General features: G+C 38.1%; 1 protein-coding gene across 1 annotated transcript; it reads left to right on the top strand.

Annotated features, from left to right (window-relative positions):
* Positions 1-1,862: 1,862 nt before the first annotated feature.
* LOC126377992 (pro-resilin-like) lies at positions 1,863-17,721 on the top strand. Its single transcript, XM_050026012.1, has 6 exons — positions 1,863-1,868; positions 3,648-3,709; positions 6,529-6,699; positions 7,331-7,445; positions 16,374-16,508; positions 17,557-17,721. Exons 1-6 carry the CDS (start codon positions 1,863-1,865, stop codon positions 17,719-17,721), a joined length of 654 nt encoding a protein of 217 aa, XP_049881969.1.
* Positions 17,722-18,251: the final 530 nt, after the last annotated feature.

Genomic DNA, 18,251 nt, shown 5'->3' with positions numbered 1-18,251 from the left:
CTGGTGTGACCACGAGTCCGGAGGGGCTGAATCAGGGAAATTGGTATCGAGGTACTGAAGTGTTTGTTGTCGCGAGCTGATTGGCTGCTTCTATGGCTAGAGCTTTTTTTCAATTAATTTCAGTCCAGGTAAAAATTTAGACCGCAATCTTTGACCCGGATTCAAAACTAGCTTTTCTAGTTGCTTGTGAGGTTTTATTAACAAAAAAAAAAACAAATCATCATCTCCCTACCACAATTCCGTTTTTCACAGGATCCGCTTACTTATAACCTGAAGATTTGACAGGTCCGGCTTTTCACAGAAGCGACTACCTGTTTGACCTTCCAACCCGCGAAGGGAAAACCAGCCCAATACAGATTAGGTCACATACCTCCGAAAATGCATCTCTCGGGAATGTGGGTTTCCTCGCGATGTTTTCCTTCACCGCTGAGCACGTGATAATCATTTATGATACAAACATGAATTCTAAAACAAATTCGACAATCATTGGTTTAGGCCTGCTGGATTCGAACCTGCAACCTCAAAGTGAGAGGCTAGCGGTCTACCTACTGGGCTACCACGTCTGTTAAAAACAAATAAACTCACGAAAAAAATAATAGGTTTCCACTATAAAGTCGACGATAAGGAACTCTGTCAAGTTTCCTTTCCGCTGGTGTTCCTCACGAATTGGGAATGAGGTCAAATGATAGTCACAGAACTATACTGTCGTATAGGAAGCTACATCAAGAGACGTGACGACATAATATGTGGACAGAGCCATCAATGGAGTCGAAAGAAATAAAAAAAATGTTAAAAAAGTTTTCTCTTTCTGCTGGAAGCGATCTTCTTCTTCTATCGTGCGGGTTGTGAGGTGGATAACCAACGGCTTAACGTGCTTTCTGAAGTACGAATCATCTTATTTTCGGACAATCAGGTGATCACCCAGGTGGTGGTCCCGGGTTCAAATCCCGGTGGGGACATATCACGAAAACACTTTGTGGTCCCTAGTTTGGTTAGGACATTACAGGCTGATCACCTGATTGACCGAATGTAAGACGATCCGTGCTTCGGAAGGCACGTTAAGCCGTTGGTTAGTATTTACTGATGTAAAAGTACGTAGTCGTTACATGAGTCATGCCAGGGGCCTTTGGCGGCTCAATAGTCTTATGTCTATTTTTTATTTTTTAATATAGTTTATATCTTGTTTTTCTTGTTCACTTGATTATACATGCTGTGACTACTTGTAATTGAGCTAGCTCTTAATCTTTTTTTTATTGTCTGTAACTTTGCATGTGCAGAGTGTAGCTTGTAAGTTGTCCATAATAAATAAATAAATAAATAGTAACCCTGATACCAGGGTTGATGAGGTTGGTAATCCACTTCACAACCCACACGATGGTATTAGTAGATTAGAATTAAGTATAATCATAATATAATCTGTTACTAACGAAGTATATTAAAATGTAAATAAATACATAACATAGCATCTCGTATTTAACTCCAAAGGGGTGGGCAGAGGTGTATAGTAAATAATATTAAACATTTATTTTATTAATATTGAATTATTGTCGAATTTGTTATCGAATTCATGTTTGGATCATAATGCTGCTCAACCCTATTAAGTTTACGGGCGTGTGGTTTATGCCTGTCAATGACATTGACGACATATTTTATATCTTTGAAAACACAAGGCCGTATAATCCACGACTCTACGCCTCCTCTGTGCCTGTAATCCGTACCTTGAAAGCTCCTATTATGCGTGTAATGACAACTATTTTTCATCCCCTACTACAAATGACGAGTATAAAAGGTGATGTACATTTGACAATTGTATCATTCGAGTTCTAGTGTTCTGTTTCTTGTGTCTGTGTTGTGTTCCAAACATGAAGGTATATTGTGCATTGGATTTTGTGTTTTATAAAGGGCTCAATACCTGCAGACACCTCCCAATTTTACTTTAACACTTTCAAGGACAGAACGTATAAGGACGTTCCGATTCCAAGGCGTTATACTACTTATTATGAACCATCAATGACCCATGGTCTCCGTCCGTGTAAGGGTTAAGTTATACCTGTCATTTTCTTATCCGCCGAAAAGTTAAGGGACGGGATGTAACAGCTATTAATTTCAGGAAGAATGAGTAATTGAATGAATAACCCGGGCGAATCAAAAAGGTATCATCTCGCTTGACGTGTACTGACAACTCAATTCTATGGGGTTATTAGCCAATGCAATTTTTTTATAGAGTTGTGCTTAAAATTCACGTGTATTCCATAAATTTTATGCTTGTAGATTACCGTCCCTTTCCTTTTCGGCGGATACAAAAATGATAAATATAACTTAAAATAAAGGTGTTTACAGGCATTAGCAGGCATGAGGAGCTCGGTGGCGCAGCGGTAAACGCGCTCGGTCTGCGATTGTTGAAGTTAAGCAACTTTCGCAAAGGCCGGTCATAGGATGGGTGACCAAAAAAAAAAAGTTTTCATCTCGAGCTCCTCCGTGCTTCGGAAAGCACGTTAAGACGTTGGTCCCGGCTGCATTAGCAGTCGTTAATAACCATCAATCCGCACTGGGCCCGCGTGATGGTTTAAGGCCCGATCTCCCTATCCATCCATAGGGAAGGCCCGTGCCCCAGCAGTGGGGACGTTAATGGGCTGATGATGATGACAGGCATTAGCATCAAGATTGACATGAAATCAGGGTAGTTTCCAACTAGTCAAATCACTTACTTTTCATTAAACGTCAAAACACGAAATTGCTATGGAAGAAAACTATTTGTTTGAAAAAGCACACTGTGAGGCTATATAAAAACGTAATAAAATGACGGGACTTATTATTTTTGTTTTTGTCCCTTAGGAATAAGGTGAAAATCTACACGACTTGCATCCGTCCGATCATGACCTATGCAGGGGTAGTTTTCGCTCACGCGAGTCCCTCTCAAATTCACCGTCTACAGGTAATACAAAATCGTTTCATGCGGAAAGCCACGGGAGCTCCGTGGTTCCTTCGCAATGAAAATCTGCACATTGACCTAGGTCTGCCAACCATTGCCCAATGGCTCAAATTAGCTTCCAAACGTTTTTTCGATTCTGCTCCGCACCACCCAAATCCCCTGGTAGTTGCGGCTGCCGAGTACATTCCGCTTAGGGACGGTACTGAAAAGTATCGGCGTCCGAAGGACGTAATATACGATCCCGACGACCCGATTACTCTAGCCATAGAGGCAGCCAATCAGCTCGCGACACCAAACACTTCAGGTCCCCGATACCGACCCCGCCGGCGTGGTCGACGATTTCCCTCATTCAGCGCTTATCGCTATCGACCCACTAGGGTCGATTAATTCTTTCAAATATTTTTCCTCTCAGACGACGCCCTGAGCCGAGGTTCGCGCCCAACTGGGCACCCTCAGGCCTGTTGTCTTAAACGTTGTACCGGGTGAGAGCCTTCAGCGCTCCCCATTTGTCCGGCCAAGTAGTTAATGCCATCTGCGGCAAATCTACAATAAGTCACGTCAAAAAAAAAAAAAAACATATTTTTGTTTTGATTAAAATTCATAAATAAGTTAAATAGAAAGAAGAAAATTTTCTTTCATAGGCTTTGATCAGTACTCATGTGTTCACCCCATCAAGAATTAACGACGTGAATTAATGTTTTTTTTTTGTTTTCAGACTATCATAGCCACCGTTTGCCTCGTAGCCATGGCGTTGGCCGAACCACCACCGTCCAATAGGTATAGTTATAATATACAGGGTGTTAGTAACATCGTAACAAATACTGAATATCAAGTGGAATTTATCGTCGCAAAATTCATGATTTTATTTTTTAGTTTTTTATATTATTTTCAATTCCATATTTTTGCGATGGAAAATTCCACGTGATATTAACTCAGAATAATGAGCTGAACCATCCCTCTCAGTATTCGTTACGATGTCACTTACAGCCATACATCGTAACGACTACTGAAGGGGATGGTTCAGACCATGATTCTGAGTTGATATCAAATAAATAAATAAATAAATAAGTGGAATTTCCTATCGGAAAATTCATGAAAATTTTTATGTTGTAATTATTTTCAGTTCCATACTTTTGCGACGGAAAATTCCAGTTGATATCAACTCAGAATCATGGTCTGAATCATCCCTCAAAGTTTTTGTTACATGTCACTAACACCCTGTACAACAAAGTGATTGATAACATAACATAAGCCTACGACTATACAGGGTGGCCCAGAAGTTCAGGTTCAAAATGAAAAATTAGATAGAGGGGCTCATTAGCTACCAGAAACACCCCCATGTATGTTCAGCAATTATTTACGGTTTAGGAGATATGACCCATTTTGTACCTTTTTCTAGATTTTCTACCTTACTTCAGAAATAATCATTTTGTCGCTATCCCTTTCTTAATAATTATTTTATTTTACTTCACAACTATGCCTAAGGCTGTGTACCGCTCAATCAAAGATAAATCAAAGTCAAATCAAGTATAAAAAAAAAGTTATCGGAAGCCAAAGTGAGAATTCGAACAAAATTGTTACAGTTGTCAATACTTCGCCGAAGAATAATAAACACATGAGATTGTCATGGACCATGAAAGTATTTCTAAAAACTGCTCCATTTAATAGGCTTTTAGAAACATCCACAAAAAGTACCCTTAATTAGGGCATAAAACTAACTAATTAGCCCTCAAAGATTGCAAGACAGACAGATTTGAAGGAAAATTTGACATTCTCATACAATGTAGCTGCTTCTTTCTAACGTTGTCAAAGATGCTCAAAGACAGATTTTATTTTAGTATCCAATAGTATGAATCACCAACAGTGTTTGGGGACAACTTTTTCCTTGAAATCTATGTACCTTCATTAAAATACGAATACCAAAAGTGACTGCAAGTTTTGTCTTCGGATTGTTGCTATGTCTACCCTGTTAGCGATTATAAGCGTGATTTTTATTTACTTTTAACTGAAAATGTGTCTTTGAGCACCTTTAACAACGTTAGAAAGAAGCAGCTACATTGTATGAGAATGTCAAATTTTCCTTCAAATCTGTCTGTCTTGCAATATTTGAGGTCAAATTACTTAGTTTTTTGCCCATATTAAGGGTACTTTTTTGGATGTTTCTAAAAGCCTATTAAATGGAGCAGTTTTTAGAAGTACTTTCAGGGTCCATGACAATCTCATGTGTTTATTATTCTTCGGCGAAGTTTTAACAACTGTAACAATTTTGGTCGAATTCTCACTTTAACTTCCGATATCTTTTTTTTTATACTTGATTTGACTTTGATTTAACTTTGATTGAGCGGTACACAGCCTTAGGCATAGTTATGAAGTAAAATAAAATAATTATTAAGAAAGGGATAGCGACAAAATGATTATTTATGAAGTAAGGTAGAAAATCTAGAAAAAGGTACAAAATGGGTCATATCTCCTAAACCGTAAATAATTGCTGAACATACATGGGGATGTTTCTGGTAGCTAATGAGCCCCTCTATCTAATTTTTCATTTTGAACCTGAACTTCTGGGCCACCCTGTATACCAATTAGGGCAATAGAGGTACATCCATCACAAGATGAACTAAGTACCCACACATCACCGAGCTTTCTGTTAGACCAACGTGATAGGTGAGCCGTATCGCCGTCTGTAATGGTCGAGCCAACTGTGTTAGTGAAAACTCATTGGTGCAACTCTGGTTCCAGGATTTGAACCGTTGCTCGACGTTTGAGAAACAAGCCTGAATTACATTATTCCATACAAAAGACATCAACGGTATCCCTTTCAGCTGAAAAATAATAAAAAATATATAATTACTTATAAAAAAAAAATAAGTGAAAATACTTACTTGAAGTAGTTAATGCCATTTGGGGCAGTTATTTACATTATTATTTATTTAAGATAAGTGTAAAAGGTACATACATACATAAACAGCCTATATACGTCCCAGTCCCAGTGCTGGGCACAGGCCTCCCCTCAATCAACCGGAGGGGGTATGGAGCATACTCCACCACGCTGCTCCAATGCGGGTTGGTGGAGGTGTTTTTACGGCTAATAGTCAGGATCAACGGCTAAAAACGTGTAAAAGGTATAAAATGTAAAATAAAGCCTCAATGAAATCGATAGCACATTATTTTGACGATTTTTGTGATAAAAAGGATAAGTAGATTTATTTGAAATTGCTGTCCATCGGCAAGGTGAACTAAAAACCTCTTGAAAAAAGTCAATTGAGTGTTCTACAACAGCCTCCGTGATCCAGTGGTTGAGCGTTGGGCTCACGTTCCGGAGGTCCTGGGTTCGACATATCACAAAAATCACTTTGTGATCCCTAGTTTGGTTAGGAAATTACAGGCTAATCACCTGATTGTCCGAAAGTAAGACGATCCGTGCTCCGGAAGGCACGTGAAACCGTTGGTCCCGGTTACTATATGAGACATGTCAGGGGCCTTTGGTGGCTCAATAGTAACCCTGACACCAGGGTTGATGAGGTTGGTAACCCATCTCACAACCCACGATAGATGAAGAGAAGAAATATGCTATATTAAAGACTGTTTCTTCCCAGTTACCTCCCCCCTTCCCCGTCGAGTCGTTCGGGGGGCTACCCGCAAGGAGGGCCACAAGGTCACGGTGCCCACGGGGGCCATGGAGGCCACGGGGGCCTCGGCCAAGCGGGGCCTCAAATTGTGGCTGCTAGAAACCTGGACCATGGTCGAGCTGCTGGTGGATTTGGAAAGTAAGTCTTTGATGACAGTAGTAAATAAATCATCATCACTAATTAAGCTGCCCTTGTCGGTGTAGCATCCTCCATGCTACTTTTTAGGGAAAAATAGGGCAGTGGTCAATGTGTCATCATCAGCCCATTAACGTCCCCACTGCTGGGGCACGGGCCTTCCGTATGGATGGATAGGGAGATTTGGCTTTAAACCATCACACGGGCCCAGTGCGGATTGATGGTTATTAACGACTGCTAATGCAGCCGGGACCAACGGCTTAACGTGCTTTCCGCAGCACGGAGGAGCTCGAGATGAAAACTTTTTTTGTGGTCACCCATCCTATGACCGGCCTTTGCGAAAGTTGCTTAACTTCAACAATCGCAGACCGTTTACCGCTGCGCCACTGAGCTCCTTCTCCAATGTGTAGTGTCTGTGTAAAACGAGGTTGTTTGTATGAAGTGTCCGGGGTGTGATTAAAGTAAGAGCCAGGGGGTGAGGTCGGCACCTGATTCGAATCGGTGCGGGGCGGAGAATTACCGTTCTATACGTAGTATTATTCTCTATTTTAGAAGCTGGTATTATCCTCATAGTCTACACTACTGTTCAGAGTGAGGGATTTATAAGAGTACACTATATTATGATTTCTTACAGGAGCGCGGGAGGTCACGGCCACAAAGCTCAGGCCAGGTTCGGAGGTCAAGGGTACGATCAACAAGGATACGATGCTAACGCCTCTCCCTTCGGAAGGAGCGGTCTTGATGATGAGGTAAGTTGAATCAACAGGATAGTTGGTGAGAGCCATCAGCGCTTCCCATTCGTCCGATCAAGTAGCTACAGCAATTTGCGGCAAATTAATAAATCACGTCAAAAAAGCTATTCTTTGCCGTCTTCTGTATTTCCGAATGCATATAACCCGGGTGCTTTCAAGGCCAGAGTGAACAGGCACCTTTCGGGTAGCGCTCGATATAATTCGCAACGCGCGCGGGGCGGTCGTCATGCAGACCCGGTAGATAACCATTGGTTCTGCCTACCTCATTAACGATTCCCTCTCTCCCAAGTAGCAATCAAGAATTGTGATTAAGTCATATATGTCTAAACTTTAGCTAAAGTGAGATTTATCCAAATCAAATAAGACTTATTAGGACTTCATAAATTCATTTCCTTCTTTAATACTATATAGTTTTCAACAAATCCTACTTTAGATAATTTATAGAATACACAAAACCAAGTTAAGTATTCACAAAACTATTTAGTCTTATCTCAGCCTACTGTTAAGTCTACAAGTATTCTTTTACTTTACTCAGATTATTTGAAGGCTCACTTAACACTAAATTGATTTAGTGAAGTATCAGTTTGGTCTTGTAAAGTAAAAATTGATTGCCTAGATATACTTAAGGCAATTTTTATTATTTGTTGCTCCTATACAAAACTGTTTTATTGTGTGATGCTCTGTCGCGGGGCCACCACCTCCAATTCAGTTGAAAACGATATAGATTACTGTACGTACCATGTACATAGTGTACGTGAAAAGATTTTATGTGTACGTGCTATAATTAGAAAGAAAACAACAAATTAAAGTGGCTTCGCTGGAGAGCATACTCCCCAGCGGAGCCACTCAGTTTGCATACTTCGAGATGTTTTCTTCCTGTAAATTGAAGTATAGTTTGATGTACGTACTACGTACATAGTGTACGTGAAAAGATTTTATGTGTACGTGCTATAATTAGAAAGAAAACAACAAATTAAAGTGGCTTCGCTGGAGAGCATACTCCCCAGCGGAGCCACTCAGTTTGCATACTTCGAGATGTTTTCTTCCTGTAAATTGTAGTATAGTTTGATGTACGTACTACGTACATAGTGTACGTGAAAAGATTTTATGTGTACGTGCTATAATTAGAAAGAAAACAACAAATTAAAGTGTATATGACGGCATGAACAAAACGTGAAGCGCTGAAGATTTTAAGAAACAATCTCCTTGCGAGAACTTTTTATCTATGCACAAACTACTAAGAGAACCTATTTCAGACGAACGTCTCTCATACAAAACAAAGAGCCTCAGAATTTAGAGTATGACACTTGATTTGACATAAATATAAAATTATATTGCCACACGCAAAAATAATTGTGGGGTTGCCATAGTAATGATATGGCACGGCGTGGCAGTAGTGATAGCTTTAAATTATTTAGATTACTTTAAATTTTGATGACAAGGTTTATAAAAAAAAGACTGCAGTTTACTTGTATAACATTTTATTTTTTAATTTTGTTTTATATTTTATGGATTTTTTTTCTGAAATAGAGCTTTATTATTATTATTTTAAATATGCCTTTTTGCATTAATGGCAAACTTTCCTCTAAACTCTCTAATCTAGAGACATCTGTACCCTTTAATATTTTGTTTATAATAACACTGCTAATCTTGAGAGACCCGGAAAGTTTTTAATGCATGCATATTTAATGCATATTTAACGCATGGCAAACACAATTGTTCCCAGTAGTCCTAAGCCTTCGCAAATTGTCATCACACAAACACTGTAACTTCTGCACTTCTAGAGTTCTTCCTAGCTCACTTTTAGGAAACTGGTGAAATATAGCGTCTTTTCGTCTTTTCGCTTACTTATCTTACACTCGATCTTATTTCTCAGGCCGCCAAGATACTTTTGAAGATAATACAGAATAGACTAAGACCTAAAGCAGAAGAAGTGGTAGGAGACGACCAATATGGGTTCAGACAACAAAAAGGTACAAGAGAGGGTATACTAGCGTTGCGGATGATAATTGATAGAAGAATGGATTTAGGGTTAGACACACATATAGCATTCATAGATTTAGAGAAAGCGTTCGACAAGGTGGACTGGAAATTGATGATGAAGGCACTTATGGACATTGGAGTGGATTACAGAGACCGGAAAATAATAATGGAATTATATAGAGAACAAGAAGCAGTGATTGAGATTGGAGAAGAAAAGGGAATAGCAAGAATACGACAAGGAGTTAGACAGGGTTGTCCCCTTTCACCGTTGATATTCAACATATTCATAGAGTGCGCCATTAAAGAAATCAAGGAAAGTTCGGAAGGGGGGGTTAAAATCAATGGGGAAAACATCAAATTTGTAAGATTTGCAGATGACATTGCTGCATTCGCAGAAAATGAAATAGCATTAGAAAATCTGATAACAACCATGGACATTGTAATCAAAAAATTTCAGTTAAAGATAAACGCGAGCAAAACTAAAATAATGACAACATCCAAACATCCAGCAAACTATAGACCTGTTAAACTGAATGACAACATATTAGAAAGAGTTGATAGTTTCAAATATCTTGGAAGTATAATAAATAGTGACTCTAGATGCACACAAGACATAATAGCCAGAATTGCAATAGCCAAACAAGCATTTAACAGGAAAAAATACATTTTGAAAACCAAAAACATATCATTAAAAATAAGGAAACGGTTTATTAAATCATATATTTGGAGCATTGCACTCTATGGAAGTGAAACGTGGACTATGACACAGAGAGACAGAGAGAGATTGGAAGCGTTTGAGATGTGGTGTTGGCGAAGGATGGAGGGTATAAGCTGGACTGAAATGGTGTCAAATGAAAAAGTGCTGGAAAGAGTTGAAGAAAAGAGAACCATATTGAAGACTATAGAGAACCGGAGAGGAAATATGATTGGCCACCTGATACGACACGATTCATTTATAACAAACATTATAGAAGGAAAAATTGAAGGGAAGAGAGGAAGGGGTAGACCTAGGATAACATTTATGAAACAAATAAAAGAGAAGGTGCAGGTCGTGTCGTATCGGGAGGTGAAGGTTTTGGCGGGAAGAAGAGAGGAATGGCGGTTACTCCACCGACAAGAGCGCAGCTCTTAAATAGAGAGAGAGATCTTACACTCATACTGTATGGATATCACAGTTTTCTAGTTGAGAGGTTAACTACGGAATTTATTCAACGCAAATTTCACTCGATCACTTACATTTATAAAACTACAATGAAACAATGATTGATTTTGGATTTTGTTTGGTTAGGACGCCGGGCGGGCAGCGCTTGCCCTTGTGTCTATGTTTATTATATCCTAACCTAAGATTGTCCCAAGATGGCGGAAGATCGCAGAGGGGTGAAATGAAGTAGGAGAGGGGTGAAGTAGCTGTCATTTTCTAAACTCGGTACATTTGCGCTATGGTACAATTTTTTTGTATGAACATTTCCGGCCGTGTATCTATGACAGATTTGACATAAATTGTCAGTGCCGTACCGATCCGTCACCAAACCTTGTCATCAAAATTTAAAGTAATCTAAATAATTTAAAGCTATCACTACTGCCACGCCGTGCCATATCATTACTATGGCAACCCCACAATTATTTTTGCGTGTGGCAATATAATTTTATATTTATGTCAAATCAAGTGTCATACTCTAAATTCTGAGGCTCTTTGTTTTGTATGAGAGACGTTCGTCTGAAATAGGTTCTCTTAGTAGTTTGTGCATAGATAAAAAGTTCTCGCAAGGAGATTGTTTCTTAAAATCTTCAGCGCTTCACGTTTTGTTCATGCCGTCATATACACTTTAATTTGTTGTTTTCTTTCTAATTATAGCACGTACACATAAAATCTTTTCACGTACACTATGTACGTAGTACGTACATCAAACTATACTACAATTTACAGGAAGAAAACATCTCGAAGTATGCAAACTGAGTGGCTCCGCTGGGGAGTATGCTCTCCAGCGAAGCCACTTTAATTTGTTGTTTTCTTTCTAATTATAGCACGTACACATAAAATCTTTTCACGTACACTATGTACGTAGTACGTACATCAAACTATACTTCAATTTACAGGAAGAAAACATCTCGAAGTATGCAAACTGAGTGGCTCCGCTGGGGAGTATGCTCTCCAGCGAAGCCACTTTAATTTGTTGTTTTCTTTCTAATTATAGCACGTACACATAAAATCTTTTCACGTACACTATGTACATGGTACGTACAGTAATCTATATCGTTTTCAACTGAATTGGAGGTGGTGGCCCCGCGACAGAGCATCACACGTTTTATTCGTTTTTGACTACAATAAGTAAAACATAAGAAAAGTCTATTCAATGGACGATAAAATCGAAATAGAAGCAAGCAGAAAGATGGATGACGTCCAAATAATAAAAGGATCTGGTGGTTTTCGAAGGCAGAATATTAAATACAGAAAATTAACCTGTGATAATGCACATCCCACTGTTTTTGTTAGCGATGCGATATCTTCTTCATTGCCATCATTTTTTTTTATATCGATTGGTATAACACAATTTTTTTGGCAAAAAAATCGTAAGTTCCTGTTTTTCAAATCCGATCCAGCGTGTGGCGGCCCAGGTAGCTACGTCTCGCACAAATCTTCTCAAAAATGACTAAGCTAGTCTAACCTAGTCTAAGCGCACGGCAACACTACACCATGAATGAAACACCATGAGCTTTATATTAAAACCTGCTAAGTTCAAATATAAAATTAGGTACCTATTAGTCTAATAACAAATAAATCCAATCAAAAACATAAATGTGAAATGAGAGCCAAGTTCAATACTCTGATAAATGCTTTGGTTGTTGACTTCAACGACAAAAGAAGTGAGATCTAAATGGGTGCCAAGTTCAATGGTCAGTCCTGAAATTTATTTATAAGTAACAGTATAACATATCATATCTTCTTATAACATAAGATAATATATTGTAGCCTAAGGTCTGTCTTATTGTAGGTAAGTACATATCCTCGTAACGCGTGGGTCCTTTTAAAAGGACAAATTCAAAACTAAAAGTCGACTTTATAGATATAAAACATTTGAATACCTATTAAACTCGTTTAAGATTCACGTTAAGTTAAAAAAAAAATAAGCCAGTAAAATGGATGAGAGTTGTGTTGTATCGTGGGCAAAAAACTGACAACCTGTCACCGCTAAACACATGTTCCAACTTGCTTACCTACCCTTAAAGTACTTGTCGAATGTGGCATCAAGTGGTTTTATGATCACTTAGTGCTCTGCCTACCCCGGTAGGGCATATAGGCGTGATTGTATGTTATGTTAAGTTAATCTACATACCTACCACGAAAAGACCGGCTGTCATGAGTTTTGATTACTTACTGATTCTTACATCTATAGTTAGATACAGGCACTAATTAGGTATTTATGTTAAGCGTACATGATAGAATCTAATTATTAAAATGTTGCCAGTTTTTTTTTATTTTTTCGTTTATATTCATCTAATTACCTATCTGCATACCAAATTTTAACTTTAGGTCATCTGGAACTGGGTTAGATTTTTGATCTATAGGTCAGTCAGTCAGTCAGTCAATGATAAAAATGAGGATTTTAGGATGAGCTTATGAAATTTAGAACACTTATATGTATTTCACGTGGCCTCCGTGGTCTAGTGGTTAGAGCCTTAGGCTCACGATCTGGAGGTCCGGGTTCGATTCCCGATGGGGACATTGTCGAAATCACTTTGTGAGACTGTCCTTTGTTTGGTAAGGACTTTTCAGGCTTGAATCACCTGATTGTCCGAAAAAGTCAGATGATTCCGTGCTTCGGAGGGCACGTTAAGCCGTTGGTCCCGGCTATTAGCCGTAAAAAACACCTCCACCAACCCGCAGTGGAGCAGCGTGGTGGAGTATGCTCCATACCCCCTCCGGTTGATTGAGGGGAGGCCTGTGCCCAGCAGTGGGACGTATATAGGCAGTTTATGATGATAATTATGTATCTCACAAGTCTCAATATATGAGCCATATTTGATACGTTTATGTGAAATAGTTTTTGATTTATGAGGGGGTCAAAAGTGGCTCCAAATGGTTCGTGTAATAATACACACGGTGCGGCTCGCCAGTTCTATTTCTTGAACTTGGCTTGACACGCTACCGCGTGTCTAGATACTTTTCTTTCTTCTTTCATTCTTTCTTTTAATAATTTTAAAATGTACTTACCTATTTTTAACTAAGCTTTATTCACAATCATAAACAAAACATATCTATTTTAAGTTTTGTGTATGGTAAATGCATTTAAAGTGGGCATTAGATTCGATTCCTTTATTTTTTTAGCTTGATAAAGACATTGGGAATTTGGCCGCCTTTTTTAACAATAATGTTTTTGGTGGGATTAGAAACTACCGCGCACACACACGACGTTAATCAAATTGCAAGGGTTCTTCGTATATACAATATTCAACGGATACTCGTTATTTTTTACAATAATCACATTGTTTCCGTTGGCAATTAGAAGCGCGGTGATCGTACCTACTTTGCGTCAGCGAACCATGTATGTATGCGCGGAGACTCATTAGCAAATTGAGTTTATGTTTGTTAGTTCCAATTGTGATAAATATTAAATAATTAAGTAAATCACATTCCTATCCAAGTAAGAACTCAGCATAACAATATTTTTTATCTTCCACGAGTCGAAAAACTTACCTCTCAAACAAACATACTTTCCATAGGTTTTAAGCTTGTTCGATTTTAATTGTTACTTGTTACATAGATGATTCTGGCACAATTTGACAAACAAACATGATTTTACGACATTACTTTACTAAATCAAAATAGAGAATCACTTTAGATATAAGAGTTTTAAGTAGGAATTCACTAAATACTTTTTGTCTTAAGTTGGTATACTCCTAGACAATTGAAGTAAAATTTATCTTAACTAGTACTTGATGAAGTGCAACTTGACTTTACTTTTCTAAACTGATTCTTACGAAATCAATTGTTTCTAAAGTCTTACTTCATTTAGAAAAATATTACTTAACGCCATTTTGCACTTACAGGAAGAAAACATGTAATATTTTTTTGACAATATTATCGTCAAAAACTGAAGTAAATTAATATATATTTCTGTTGTAGTAACAATTACTGCGTTTAGCTGTCACATATTAATAGAAAATGAATTTCTCTATACTATATGTCACCACATATATATACAGCATACTTTTATTTGCTGAATAATCAATCCAAATTTTATTATTATTTTTCTGATATATTAAAGGCCCTTCTGTTTTTTAACACTTTCTATCGATTTTACACGAGAAACAATCATGCGTTTATAATTTCCTGTATGTGAAACGGCAGAATAACCTTTTGTTAAAACAACTTAACAAATATTTTAGACGCCATTTTCTTACAGACTTCATTTCTTGTGTTAATATAAATGTTCGCCATTATATTCTAAAATAAAGACCCGTGAAGTAAAAATCGTTTTAGTATGACCTGAAGTTTTACTTCGTTAAGTTACAATTGACTCAGTGCAATTCAATCCTATAGTCTTAACTAAGTATTGTAGATATCTTCAAGTATATAGTCTTGGTATTAAGTGATACTACAAGAATTCTAAGTTTAGAATACGCAAGAACATTGTCTAAAGTAGGGTTTAAGTCTGACTTAGCGTTGTCTTAAGTCTGTCTTGTATAAGAGTTAAAGTATGTGCCCACTTTTACTAAACTGTATCTTCAAGATATCTTGAGGGATATCTTTGAGACCTATAAGACTTATCCAAGACAAGGGTTTGATTTAGTCTACTTGCCTTCAAGATATCTACAATTCTCTTTTCAGACAATCGGTTGCTACTTGGGCTGTCATTAGTTAAAAGCTGCTCTCTTGTCGATGGAGTAATCGCCATTCCTATCTTCTCTCCTCCAAATCCTTCAGCTCCTGATACGACACGACCTGCACCTTCTCTTTTATTTGTTTCATAAATGTTCTCCTAGGTCTAACCCTTCCTCTCTTTCCTTAAATTTTTCCATCCATGATGTTCTTTATAAATGTTCGTGTCCATTAACGGTGACGGGTATAATTTTATATATTTATTATACAGAATAAGTATAAGTACTATATTAAACAAAATATACAACTATATTTTTATACAAATATACTTTTAGATAACATAACATCACGCCTGTATCCCTGAAGGGGTAGGCAGAGGTGTATTAAATAGTTACATTATAATATACACCCACAGCAGTGGGCGTCGTACGGCTGATGATGATAATGATACACCCACGCGTCGTCAGCTATACAAATATACTTACTTTAATTATTGTTATATTTTAAAAGCTTTTTAACATTAATACAGGGTTGATGAGGTTGGTAATCCACCACACAACCCACACGATAGAAAGAAGAACATGTTTGAATTTATAAATAAATAAATTAATAAGTTGGCTCGACCATTATAGACGGCGATAGGGCTCACCATCTTACGTTGGTCTAACAGAAAGCTCGGTAAGGTGTGGGTACTTAGTTCATCTTGCAATGGATGTACGGTCATGAGCAATATCATGTACCCACTTTAGAACCCTGTCGCACTATCATATTTGATATTTAATGAGACTTGCGGTTTAATTTGTCAAAAAAGTTAATTAAGACATGGTTTCAAAGTGTACGGTCACGAGCATTAATATGCATACTCTTTGGTACCGTGTCACATTAACTTTTTTGACAAATTGAACTGTAAGTCTCACTAAACGTCAAATATGTTAGTGCGACAGAGTCCTAAAGTGGGTACATTATATTGCTCATGACTGTACACATATTAGGACTCATGATCGACCGTACCTCTGATCCCAATTGAGATATAGCCGTGAACTTATGTTATGTTATAAATAATTAAATAAAACAGAAAAATGTTTCTTATAAAAAGTACTTATACTAAATTCTGTACGCAGGAACCAGCAAGATACAATTTCGGGTATATGGTCAATGATTACCAAGAGGGCACTGACTTTGGACATCACGAGGAGAGGCAAGACGAGAGGGCTGAGGGGGAGTACCATGTTGTACTCCCTGATGGGAGAAAACAGGTAAACTTGGCAATCAATCAAACAACGACGCCATTCGTCGAATCCCGGTGGGGACATAATATCACAAAAATCATGCTGTGATCCCTAGTTTAGTCAGGATATTACAGGTTGACCCAATGAGAGACTTTCCACGCTATGTTCCTCAAAAATAATATAGAAGGCGTTGTCGAGATTTAACGTGATTTTCTTCTTCTTATCGTGTGGGTTGTGAGGTAGAATACCAACCTCATCAACCCTGGTGTCAGGGTTATAGTTGAGCCGCCAAAGGCCCCTATACATAATGTAATCGTTACATGGCTCATGTAACGATTACTCACTTACATCAGTAAATAGTAACCGGGACCAACGGCTTAACGTGCCTTCCGAAGCACGGATCATCTTACTTTCGGACAATCAGGTGATCAGCCTGTAATGTTCTAACCAAACTCGAGATCACAGTGATTCTTGTGATATGCCCACACCGGGATTCGAACCCGGGACCTCCAGATCGTGAGTCCAACGCTCAACCACTGGACCACAGAGACCGTTGATTTAACGTGATTTTCTCATCACTTGGGCACATAATTATTGAAAAATACAATGTAATGGCTGAAGCATATACTTGAATCACATTATGTATACGAGTACTTAGTTGCTACTTATATTGCTTCTCCTTATTTTGATCAGAATAATAATGGGTGGAAGATGCATATGTCTGTTATCCATGAAATAAGAAGGGGAAAATCTTTACAGCGCCATCTACTTTGTTTTTGAAGAACGAAGCCTGGAAAGTCTCTTATTGGGATATAGTCGTGAACATTGATGTGTCGTTCCCGGAGAATGTTCTTAAAGTGGAAATATTCCCGTTGTAAAACCTCTTTAATAGTAAGGACGCCGACAGCTTTTTATTTTCAAATTGTTCTTTCTGGTCTCTGGTCTTATCTGCCTAAAGGTTAGATAATAAAGCTCTTAAGTTTTGTGCTTTTTAATGACGGAAACGTTCCAAGCGGGAAAATTCTCTTTTTGAGCTATGTTATGTTTTGTGTTAACCGCTATCTCTTGTCAACAGACCGTGAGCTACGAAGCCGACGAGCGTGGGTTCAAACCCCACATCTCTTATGAAGATTCCGACGCCCTAGCCAGGTCCAATGGGGGTTACGATTCGAACGCCAACAACTTACAACATGGCGGCCACGCTAATGGCGCGAACGCCCGCTCGCAAAAGGGTTACTGACTACAATCTAAATCCATTATCATCTCCTTGATCAATCTACTTTTTCTCATTTAATCTTTATAAAATGCGTGATATTTCTTGTAGTTATTTATTTCTATGTATATTTATGTAATAAAAAAGGCACAAGCAGTACAAATAGTTTTAAGGCGCAGAATTTAAAAATACAAAAATACTTGTGTTAATAAATGCTTAATTTTTTGATGGTTGAATAAATTTTATTTTTCTTTATGTGAGTTCTTTGTTTACATTTTTATACTTGTCTAACCTAGAACTTGAATTTCATAATGTTCATTCAAAGACTCCCAATCCCAACCCATTGAAATATCAATGGCAATGTTGGCTTTCGAGCGCTATATTTGATAATAAAATAAGTACTTACTTAATTAGTGACACAATACTGTAGTGTATTGATATTGCTATCCTTGTCTCGGGCGCATACGTCATCTGAATACAGAGCAAGACAAACAGTCAGTCAATGCAGGACGGTCTGCCTGTACAGAGTGATGGTGTGTTGGCGAGCCAAATCATGG

Source organism: Pectinophora gossypiella, chromosome 25 (assembly GCF_024362695.1).
Source record: "Pectinophora gossypiella chromosome 25, ilPecGoss1.1, whole genome shotgun sequence".
Classification (NCBI taxonomy): Eukaryota; Metazoa; Arthropoda; class Insecta; order Lepidoptera; family Gelechiidae; genus Pectinophora; species Pectinophora gossypiella.
The sequence above is the reverse complement of the archived record's forward strand: the minus strand, read 5'-3'. Positions and strand labels throughout refer to the sequence as shown.

Bases quoted from the DNA above. Each gene is read 5' to 3' on its own strand.
- LOC126377992 (XM_050026012.1), top strand. The intron at 7,446-16,373 runs GTAAGTTGAATC...TTCTGTACGCAG, and splicing joins GGAGCGGTCTTGATGATGAG to GAACCAGCAAGATACAATTT. The intron at 16,509-17,556 runs GTAAACTTGGCA...TCTTGTCAACAG, and splicing joins TCCCTGATGGGAGAAAACAG to ACCGTGAGCTACGAAGCCGA.